This window comes from Nuphar pumila, chromosome 5 (genome assembly GCF_984573655.1).
Source record: "Nuphar pumila chromosome 5, dmNupPumi1.hap1.1, whole genome shotgun sequence".
Lineage (NCBI taxonomy): Eukaryota > Viridiplantae > Streptophyta > Magnoliopsida > Nymphaeales > Nymphaeaceae > Nuphar > Nuphar pumila.
This window is the reverse complement of record NC_143253.1, coordinates 125,972,072-125,983,949: the sequence shown is the minus strand read 5'-3', so window position 1 is coordinate 125,983,949 and position 11,878 is coordinate 125,972,072. Positions and strand designations below refer to the sequence as shown.

The following is an 11,878-nucleotide window of genomic DNA, read 5'->3' as shown; positions in this document are numbered from 1 at the left end:
GATGGAGGGTGATCAGGTACTTAATGCACAAATATGTGTCCAATCTTAATGCACAAATATGATCTTTTCACATTGGTAAAACCCTTCGGTGCCGCCTTGTCAATCAAGTACATCTAACTTTGACCTTACAAAAGGACACCCCCTTGTAGGTTTGGTCTTAAGAATAATATTACAAAATTTTGAAAGCAATGTGATATTTGTCACCACGGTTTATGCCAGCCCGGGTTCCGACTAGGATTCAATTTATATAAGGTTACGGTATTGGGCCTTGGTGGGATCCCATTATTTAGTTACCAAAATTTCCATTTAATTAAAAAAAAAACACCTAAAGTTTTATGAAAAAAATAATGCAATAGTGAAAAATGCATGTAATAGTCACATAAATAAAAATATTGACTTTTGTATAAAATCACACAACTTTTTATTGGAGTTTAAGGGAGAGGGGGTGGGCACAAATGTATGTGTCCATGTGCGTGTGTCTATATATATATATATATATATATATATATATATATATATATATATATATATATATATATATATATATATATATATATATATATATATATATATATATATATATATATATATATATAGGGAAACTGGAATATGTTTACCAACCAAATATGTTTGCTAATATGAATCAAGATTTTTATAAGTTTTTTTTTTCAAATCTAAACATGCATTCGGCACGGTCCATTTGCTTGGAATAGACTGTTGGATAATCGTAATCGAATCAAGAAATGTGATTTTTTATGCTTAAATATTTATGAAAATGCCAAGCCATTGATTTTCATCCCTTAAAAAGATCCTACTTATACATCGCAATTTGATGGTCCAAGAGTCTGTTTTTATAAAACCAAGCATTTAGATCATAGCGGTACGGTGAAATTTAAAAAAAAAAGTAAAAAAAATCTATGAAAATTTTGGTTTATACTAGTAAACATATTTGATTGGTAAACATATTTTAGTTGCCATATATATATATATATATATATATATATATATATATATATGTGTGTGTGTGTGTGTGTGTTAATATTGGTTACTAACGAAGGTATGAAATTAATGAGTAGAAAACACTCTTTTCTTCAAAAACTTTCAATTTTTTGTAGATCAAATTACATGGTTTGTTTAGTAAGAAACTTGTATATATATATATATATATATATATATATATATATATATATATATATATATATATATATATATATATGTGTGTGTGTGTGTGTGTTAATATTGGCTATTAATGAAGGCATGAAATTAATGAGTAGAAATCACTCTTTTCTTTAAAAAAATGTCTTGTAGATCAAATTGCATGGTTTGTTTAGTAAAAAACCTGTGACAAGTAATTATGTTTTTAAAGGGGTCCAAAAATCAAAGGGCCACACTGCACTATTTTTTTTTTAAACTCAAAAGATCATATTTTTATATTAGAAATGCATGATCAAGCTTGATCCTTAGCAAACAAACCCACTTGCCTATGATTTTTAGCTCATTAGCTTCATACTTTTATAGAGAATATATATATATAGTTTGGGATTGGGGAAGCACAAGATTTGGGTTAGGGTGGGCACTGTCCAAAGCCCCTGGGGATTTCAGACAGGTTGAGATTGAGACCACCTCGGCAAACCTTATTCCAAAACTTTTAAAATTTTGGACCCATAGCTAGGGATGCAAATGGATGGGATCCAATATGAACATCTTATGATTTTTTGCTGTTTTGGACTCGGATGCAACTTTTCTTTGTATTTAACTGATCCGGAACCGATCCGTTTGTCCCTATCACTATCACTAGATGGATTGGATCGGACCAACCCATCGGGTCATGGGTCGGGTTGGCCGAAACGGATCGTCTTCTTTCCGAGTTCCGAGTCTATACTTGGAACTCTCTATTAAGGGAGGCGGCCTGCAGCACCCCCTTCTCTTCTTCGTTAGAGAGAGAGAGAGAGAGAGAGAGGCGGAAGAGGAAGAAGACACAGGCCGACATGTCTCACAATCCTTCTCAACTCCTACCAGCAGGTCTCTCTCTCTCTCCACTGTATTGCAGAAAGTTGGTTGCTTTTCTGAATTTTTGGTGGGTTTGGTGTGTGTGTGTGTGTGTGAAGAGTTGATCGATAGGTGCGTGGGATCGAAGATATGGGTGATCATGAAGGGAGATAAGGAGCTCGTGGGCACCCTCAAGGGCTTCGATGTCTACGTCAACATGGTCCTCGAAGACGTCACCGAATAGTAATCCTCTTTGACCCTCTTCTTTTTCTTTCTCCCTTACTTCTGTTCTTTTTCTCCTTGTTCACTACGCGACCTTTTATAAGTTGTGTTTTGTTGGTTTAAGCTTTTTGGTATGTGGGTTTATCCAATACCTTTTTTTTGTTGGTGGAATTGATGTGAATGTGTTTGCAACAATAGAAGGTATTAGTTTAGAGCTCGTATTTTCAAATTTTTTTGTTGGTTTGGACCCTACTTACTGGAAGGTTGAAAAAGCCTGGGAATCTCGCTTCTGAAGTGGGAGAACACTCGTTTCTTTCACGCTTTCGAAATTTTTTGAGGAGATCACTTCTGGAGAATGAAAAGCCTGCTTCTCTGAATATGAGAACAAACTTTCTTAATGTTGAAAATGCACCTTTAATGTTATAATAGTTTTAATTGCTTTTTTAAAAATTACGACTTTCTTAATGCTGAAAATGCACCTTTAATGTTCGAATAGCTTTACTTTTATTTTTAAAATTGCTTCACGCTTTCACATTCTTGCATCCACTCATCAGTGCCCTAAATAGAGTTTTCCCAAAGTATTATGATATTTTCGAGATCTCAATCAGAATATCACAATAAAATAAATAATACAAATATCTGTGATATTTGTGACATAGGCTCCTTCTTCAAAGCACACGTGTGTGTTGCTCGCGCACACACATGCAGAAACAAAAGATATGCACCCATATATGTCAAACAGCCATTGCTATTTCTTATGGGATGTTTAGAAACATCCACTTAACCAGAAAAGCTGGCGTAAGCTGGGATGTGGCACTGTGAAGCATAATAGAATCACATATTATTTCAGTTATCTGTGTAAGTGTGTGTATGCAGACACTGCCTTATTGGGTAGTATTGATGCTTGATGGTGAATCCAGTGACCTTTATGTTGACAATCATAAATCCATATGCTACGACACAGGGCTAAGAAACAAAATGAGTTAATAGATTAACGTAGTTCAGTTCATGAGATTGCTCATTTGAGCTCTTGATAAGTAAAGCCATGAGCTAAATTATGGAGCTGAACATGAACAAGGAGTGACTGGCTCAACTCGGTTAAGAAACTTTTTTGAATGTGATATTGATGTCATAACAGTTTTTGTATTTCTAGTGCGGTGAATTGGGAGAAGATAGAAGTCCTTGTCAATGTCTAAGCAGTGCCATCATTTTAAATTGGCTGCATAAATTTAGCTTAATCAGTGTAATAGTTTTTCCATCACTCTAATTCTGTTTGCTTTTAAGCAATCTAAAGTGGTTCTCCTTATTCCATTTTATGTTGTAGGTAATGTCTGCAAAGTACCCGACCGATGAAACTTATTCTCAATCTACTTTAGCTGAGAGCCCTTTGGTATTATACGTGTATAATGAACCACATGATAGCATTATGAGATAGTAATCAGAAAGTTACCCCTGTACATACATATACTCCAACCACCTCAAAAGTTTCAGAAAGGGAGAAGTTAAAAAAAAATCTCCTAGAAGTAATGGACTTTGAGAAGAAGTCAGCTATTGAAACTTTGAGTTTTTTTCCCCTTCTCCGAGAACTTCATTAACAGTCTAAACACAAGGGTATGACTAGATGTTGCTTCCTGGCAATACATTAGGATGCAAATGAGATAAACAACGCAATGCAAATCATATTACCACAGGATGATTATGGTGAAAAAGAAAAGGTAGAATGAGTATGCAAGTTCATCTATGCTAAGGGCCATGGATCTGCAGGCTGTACTTGCCTGATTAATTTGAGCACTAGATTATCATTTTACAAGCTGCTGTAGAAGTCCCTAGGCACCTGCAGCCTCTAAGTCACAACTTGCGTTGCGGCAAACAAACATCGAACATGAGCAAAATGTTAATAACATAAATTGGTTGTCCGTCTATTCAAGAACATGAGAAGATGGTTGTAGCAATGGTCTCTGCTGTCCATAGGGAATGACTGCACATCTATGTTACATGGACACTTCACGTAGGCTGAAGTGTCTGTGTTGGACACTTCCCGACACCAACACCGATACTCCTAGACACTTTACCGACACACCATTTTTCAAATTAGGAGAGTCCAAAAATTTAGATACGCGTGTCGAGTGTTTGACGCCTTAAAAGGTGTCCAGTGTTAGGTATCATAGACACGGGTGTCCAGCTTTGTGAATGCTTGTTAGAAGATACTTACTTGGGAAGTATCCATCACGCATGCTCACTCCCATTAGTCTTGATGATTTGTTTTGACTTTTTGCACTTAAAATCTTACATGTTCATATTACATCGATGTTTGTGTAAATCATCAAGGATCAGATTGCAAATGAGAAAGAAATTTGCATTTTATATTTTATTGGTTTTGTTTACATAATTCTTTGAATCTCTCTCTCTCTCTCATATATATATATATATATATATATATATATATATATATATATATATAGCCGTTGTCAAGTGTAGTTTTTTAAGACCCACTGTGTCCGACTCTTCTTGTCATGTCCAATACTGACACCCGTGTCAGTGTCCAAGTAACATAGCTGCACATAGATTCTCACACACCTGTTGGAACTCTCTAGTAAATTGAAAGGAACCTTAGTGTGCATGAAATATAATGTTATTAGATTTAGGCTTTCCTTCTTGGTCTATTTGACTCACAGATCATGAAAATACTTCTAATCACAATCTGTTGCCAGGTTTTTCTCAGGATGGTATATAAATTTGTTGACTTTAAGACTTTTTTTTTTAAAGAAATAAGAAAAAATGATTTGTATGTTGTAACACACTATGTGCAGGAATTTTTAACATTAGCAAGGCTGACTAACCTAGGTGAATCTCTTCATGGTTTGGTGCTTGCACATCATGGGCAACTTTGAACTTGTAATGGAGCATTTCATTATCTTTCTTCTCTGTGGATAACTTACTGAGAAAACAGTGTAGGTTTAAGTGCTACTGCTAATGCTTGCTATAGCAATGTCTCAATAAGTGTCCTCTTTCGTTCTTTTAGAGAAATAGTCTAACCAGGGGCAACTTATGACTACATATGATATTCATCAATCTGTGTGTGACTTGTGCTTTTTTGTACTACTTTTTTTAAGAACAATTTTACAAAAACCTGCCTTAGTTTTGACCTATTTACAAATGACCGCCTAGCCTTTAAACAATTACAAAAAGATGCCTGGGGTTAGAAAATATTTCTCAAAAGGCCTCTTCTTCTAACTAATTAACTATAGTATTAGCTGATGCAAAAGACTTTTTTAGCCTTAAGTTGGACCTTCGATCAAACGAGGGTTTCGCCTCAGGCATGTACAAATGTACCTACTCATCGGACTTCATGCTTCATCGTCATCTTCACCATAGATCCTACTCATCATCAGTAGGCAGCAAGGCAATAGTTGTTTCAAACAACTTGTTTGTGAAGGTATAGATTGAACAATGCTTGAAGCTCATTGCTAGGAGAGCACGGTCATTGAAGGTCATTGGAAACCTGTCAACGGGAGAGGACTGCTACTGTTATCTCTCTCTCTCTCTCATGGCATCTCGACGCGCTCCCTAACAAAACCCATGCTCTTCTCTTTGAAAAAACAATCAGATGCTCTTTCTTTTCCTCCCAGCCACTTCACCCCCTCGTGTTTCCCAATATGTATTTTCTTTGAGGTAAAGAGGTAATCCCACATACTCCATCATTTATACAGGAATGATTTATTTTTATCCATGTCTGAATGTTCATTTCTTGTATTTTTAATGTTCAGATTTCTTGGTGAATTGTGTTAGTCTTCATTTTTTCCATCTACGAATATCTGTGTGTGTGTGTGTGTGTGTGTGTGTGTGTGTGTGTGTGTGTGTGTGCTATCTCTTGGAAAAAAAACTGGCAAATTTGAGCTATTTGGGATCTAATTCTGATATTTTGGAAATTTGGTGGGGTAAATGAAGCGGACGCCAAGAAAGTTCATACAACAACAAACAACAACAACAACAACAACTACGCCTTCATCCCAAAACAATTGGGGTCGGCGATATGAACCAAAAAAGAAAATCATTCTGGGTCTTCCACATGAATCCTTCTCCTCCAATCATTTCTATCCAATGCCATGTCTTCGGTAAGGTTCAAAGCATTCATATCCTTTCCTATCACCTCCATCCATGTCTTCCTAGGCCTACCCCGACCTCTTTTAACTAATATATTTTCCCATTTCTCCATCCTTCTAACTGGAGCATCATTAGGCCTTCGCCGAATATGTCCAAACCACCGTAAACGATTCTCTCTCATCTTATTTTCAATGGGTGCAACGCCTACCTTCTTACGTATCTCCTCGTTCCGAATCTTAGCTTTTATTGTATTTCCACACATCCATCTCAGCATACGCATCTCAGCTACACTCATTTTTTGAATATGATGGTCATTTGTAAATAGATCAAAAGTTAGGCAGGTTTTCGTAAATTATTATTTTTCAAATATAAATTTAATGGCTGTTTATTCTGTGGTTGCTGACTGGAAGATTGAGCATGTCTAAATCTCCCCCTTTGGTCATAGGGAAAGGTTTTGCAAATAAAAGATCAAACATGCTAGGACATTCTCAGAGAATGTTACTTTTTTGCAAGACCTAATTTCAATCCTGCCATTTTGTTCATTTCTCATCCAGTTCAATATCAAGCTAGCAAGTAGCATCTGTGCATAAAGCATAGTCACAAATATCGGCAATGTTTTGAAAATATCACGATATTATCACTGTAAAAATATCACAATATAGGTAAAAATATCACGATATTTTGAAAATATCGCCAATTTGATAATAACGCGATATTATCACGAGAATATCACAATATTCTCGTGATATTATCACAATATTATCAATTAGTTTTACTATTTTTATTTATTTTTTACATTTTAAATATATTTTTCTTCTTTCTTTTACATTTTTACTTATTTCTTTTATTATTTATGTATTTTTTGTCTAAACATGATGTTTTCTTACTTATTTTTGTTATTTTTTATATTTTTTAAGCTCGGATATTTTTCTGAGATTTCTCACCAAACCTATAATATTGCGAGAAATATCCTCACCGAGATATAGCCGATACAGATATTTGTGACTATGCTATAAAGTAATGTGAAGATGGGGACCTTACAACACGTGGTGAGAGGTATAACAGTTTTTGTGGGGAAGAGTTCCCCTTTCAGAATTTTTTTTCTAGGCTTTCTTTGGATGCCTAGTTTGAATTCTTGCTAATGGAACTTCTTGTGGGACTCATGTTTTAATTGTGTGGATTAAAGGTAGAGAAGTGTGGAAAGGTCTCAAAATTCCATTAATTCTCATAATCTGGTCAATGTCAATCTTTTCAATGATGTCTAGAATTACCGCTTGCCACATATAGAAATCTTGCTGTTTCTGGTAGATTGGCTGCAGTAGGATTTTAAAGGATAAATTGCCCAGAGTTGTAATGAATTTAATTTCTGTAATCTTCCTTTTTATTTAATTAGCTGGTTGTTTTCAGCAGCCTAACCTCAGCATGTATGTAGGGCTGAGTGGTTTTTATTTGCATTAACACACACACACACACACACACACACACACACACCAGAGGTGTACGTATTGCATTGTCTCGGGGAATGACAATGCTTACAATAATTGTAACCCTCATGTAATCTTGTTCTGCATATTAATTGGTGACACTAAGAACACTATGCATGCAAAGGTAGAAATAGAATATGATGGATTCTTTGAGGACCCTTTCTCACTTTTTTTTTTGTTTCTTAACGTTATGGATGTGGCTATCACAGTGAAATCACAGCTGAAGGGCGCCGCATAACAAAGCTTGACCAGATTTTGCTGAACGGAAACAATATTGCCATTGTAAGTGTAGTTTGATTTTGCTGGCACCACGTTATAACAAGTTTCTGATTGCTTATAAATGCTAAGCGTTTTCTGAAACAAACAAATCCTGTGAAACTTTATGAGAAATTCCCTATAATAAATTAGCAAGGCTTATTTAACTTTTGAAAAACAAAAAATTGATAGCCTGAGTAGCTTTTGATGATAAGTTGAAGATTAACAATGCTTTTGTCATCTTAAATGAAAAAGAACCAAGGCAGTAGTTCAATGACTTCAATAGCCTTTGCATAATAAGTTGATTAACTTTGGGTTTCCATCTAAAAACAACAAATATGTGCTTCTGTCATGGACGTTCAGATTTGGCATTCTGGGATGTTCTATGTCAAGTTAATTTGCTTCTGATAAGATTCAGTTGCACATATTCCAAAATGCTCATTCTTTTAGCTTTTGAAAACCTTGTGTTATTGATGTCCATTGCAGCTTGTGCCAGGTGGTTCACCTGAATGAAGCAAGCACGTGTTTGGCAAGCGTCCATAAACGTAAGTCAATTTCTAGATTCATGCATTCTAAAGCGGCAGAATTTGTATTTGCTTATGCTTATTGCACTTAAAAAATTTCCTTCCAGGTGCATCTTTGATTGCTAAGTTCTGTTTTGCCTTGACATGGGATTGACGCTTCATGAGTTTCTCAATCTTAACATTGTTCTTGTTAGATAGTCACAATACTCATTTGCCATTTTGAATGTATGCTAAAACTACAGTATATATATATATATATATATATATATATATATATATATATATATATATATATATATATATATATATAACTGTAGTAGTTGGAATTAAAAAGTACCGCTCAACTCCTGTAGAATTCTGATGGATATTCAAGGAGTCTACCGGACTGAAGTATGGATGCATTGCTGAACCATATCCATGAGAAGCCCTGATTTTTTATATGTCTATAGAATGGAAGAACCATTGTTTCTTGGTCCTTTTTTATTCACTTTACTGGAGAGAACAATGATTTGTGCAAGGTCAAATGCAATCCTGACATTTCCGATTTTCCATTTATCATTCTTATGTGCATTATATTTTGGTAGAGACATGAAGAATTACTTTTGATTACCTTCTCCTTCATACCATGTTTTCCAGAACCTGGAGAGAGAGAGAGAGAGAGAGAGAGAGAGAGAGAGAGAGAGAGAGAGAGAGAGAGAGAGAGAGAGAGAGCATGCATCCATATGAAATATTTGCTACAGTCGCTTGTATGTACAATCTAGTAGAAAACACCATGTTTTCACATCTTTTTGATTTTGTACTTAGCTGGAGATATCTGAAGACGGCTAAGTATGTACAATTCCTAGGACTTGTACCTCAGGATTGATCCAACCAATTGATTTCTAGTCAGGCTTGTCGTCGGACAAACACTGCATGGACAGAATGTGTGGCGTTTGTCCGGGACACTCCGGGACACGCCAGTCGCATCCCTAGATGTGTGTGTCCCGCACACTTCATTGAGAAAACAAAGGGGTGGGGGACAAAGTGATTCAAATGCAGGGACCACTTTGTCCTGCCATTTCAAATGCGGGACAAGTCTATCATGCAGACGCTTTGTCTCTGTGTGACTTGTCCTGCTTATCAAACGCGGCCTAAGTAAACTTCTCTCACTTGACTAGATCTGGGCAAGAGGCTAAGCTACATTTTCCATAGGTTTAAGCCGGACTCAAAACTGAGTAAGATTGTCCTTCACAATTCACCGATGGCTTAGTGAGTATTATTTCCTCTCAATCAATGTGTTACCATCAAAGGAGGAGCTCTTGAGGCAACAAGACAACGGCATTTGATTTTATCATTCATTGACACAGGTAGAGAACACACAGCATGCAGCTCATAAGGCAGGTGCATGTACGCATTCCGAGGAACACACACAACGATATATCCAATAGGGGGGGGCTTGTATTGGAGAAAAAAAGCACGTACATATGAATTCAAAACAATGAGAACAACACATTAGACCAACCGCTAAAGAAACATAGGCACACTAGAACTATCACACACATTCTTTAGCTTCATGTCGCTGCTCTGTCCTCCATATTAGGGCTGTCAACGGGTTGGATCTGGTTCGGACTCAAGTAGATTCAAACCTGGATCTGAGGTGCGGGTACTGGTGCTATCGGGTCTGCCAGATGAAAAACCATACCCGAACCCTATAAGAATTACATGAACCGGACCTGGTCCATATCTTGTAAAACAATATATATTTTTTTTTACATTGAAAAATCATGGATCTTAACCAAAACTCAGGTCGAGCCTGGGTCTGGTATGAAATTTCACAAATCATACCCAGCTCCATACACTAATCGGACCCTTTAGGTCCCACCTGGATTCTAATCAGACCTCATTCTTTATTACCAAACCCTGAGCCCATAGGGTTTGGTATGGTTTGGGTCTGGGTCATACCCAACCCATTGATGCCCCTACTCTGTAGATGGCTATACATGATAAATAGAAGGTTCAAAGGAGAAGATATTTTCATATCTATGTGAGTGTACCCTTCTACGGTGTCCCAAGAACCCTACCTAAACTAACTAGTTTTCTAAGTGTATCCTTCAATGTTGTCCCAAAGACTCTACCTGAGCTACCTTGTCCCAAAAGGACTCGTTTGTTTAGGCTCGTTAAATGTATTTCAACAATAAATCAAGTCGGCACCAAAAGGAGAAAGCTGTCGTCTTGTGGGATAAACATACTATTAATCAAAATTTGCATGTACTAAAAAAAAGGGGTTCACAACAACATCGGTGGGGTCACACGTCCATCTTACTCCTGTTGTGGATCTGATAAATGAAGTAAACCAGGAGATGTCTCAGATCTTAATAGGACACGATGGACATTAGCAGATCCTAGATCCATAATTTTAATTAAAATATATTTTTTCTTTTTCTTTGACAGAGAAAGCTGGGGTTGGGCAGACCCCTACCAGTTATACAACCATACCATTGGGATTCGATCTTGCAACATCCCGACACAAGGTGAGGTGCACTAACTGCTCCTGCCAGACAAGCGGAGCCCCCGCGGTGCTTCAATCTCTCCTTTCGTACGACAATATTTTTTTAAAAATCATTCTCTTATTATATATGATCCTAATTAATAAAATTAAATATTCTTAACCTCCCTTCGGTCCAATGCAAATTAAAGTGCTACTTTTCTAATGTTTTTTTTTAAATAAACATTAGTTATTGTCAAACCTCAACTTGGCTTTTGTATATCGTTTAAGATAAGTGCAACTTTTTTCCACATATTTTTGTGCTGTGATGCAACTTGTGCCGGTTGCAGATGACACTATGAGCATGTTATCTAACCCCATGAAACACATCGAAATCTGCCCAAATAATCCGTATCATAGTAAAACATGACATTAGCAAACATGGAAATCAATTTTCAATTGGAGCAGGATAAATTTTCCCGTTAGAAATGGAAAATGTTTCCATGGCTTCGAAACACTCTCTGTTAACCAGACTGACCACCAAACATTATATTGGCTTATGTGGAGGTTTATGGCAGTGGCACTTTGTTTTTGGATTGAGAGAATATGGTGGGAATTGAATCTAATTCCACTAAATCCTTTGGCTATTTTATAGCTGCAAAGAATAGAATCTAGTGGAATAGGAATCCAATTCTACTGAACTTTCTGAATCCAAACACTCCCAATTCCCTTAAGTCATTAGAGGCAGACATTGCTGGACTGTCTCTCGTCTCAGTTTTTTTTGAATATTTTGAGACTATATTTTCATTTGGTTTGATACAGTACACGTTGACCTT

At 36.3% G+C, this 11,878-nt stretch overlaps 1 protein-coding gene across 2 annotated transcripts; it reads left to right on the top strand.

The window, feature by feature from the left end:
* Positions 1-1,948: 1,948 nt before the first annotated feature.
* LOC149838576 (sm-like protein LSM5) lies at positions 1,949-9,185 on the top strand. Of its 2 annotated transcripts, none has more exons than XM_090007737.1 (5): positions 1,949-2,022; positions 2,109-2,232; positions 8,009-8,081; positions 8,541-8,599; positions 8,932-9,185. In XM_090007737.1, the coding sequence occupies exons 1-4, from the start codon at positions 1,989-1,991 to the stop codon at positions 8,565-8,567; spliced, it is 258 nt and encodes an 85-aa protein (XP_089863863.1). In that variant the 5' UTR covers positions 1,949-1,988; the 3' UTR covers positions 8,568-8,599; positions 8,932-9,185. The 2 variants fall into 2 exon arrangements, with proteins under 2 accessions (XP_089863863.1, XP_089863864.1); XM_090007738.1 differs by lacking the exon at positions 8,932-9,185 and adding an exon at positions 8,686-8,822.
* Positions 9,186-11,878: the final 2,693 nt, after the last annotated feature.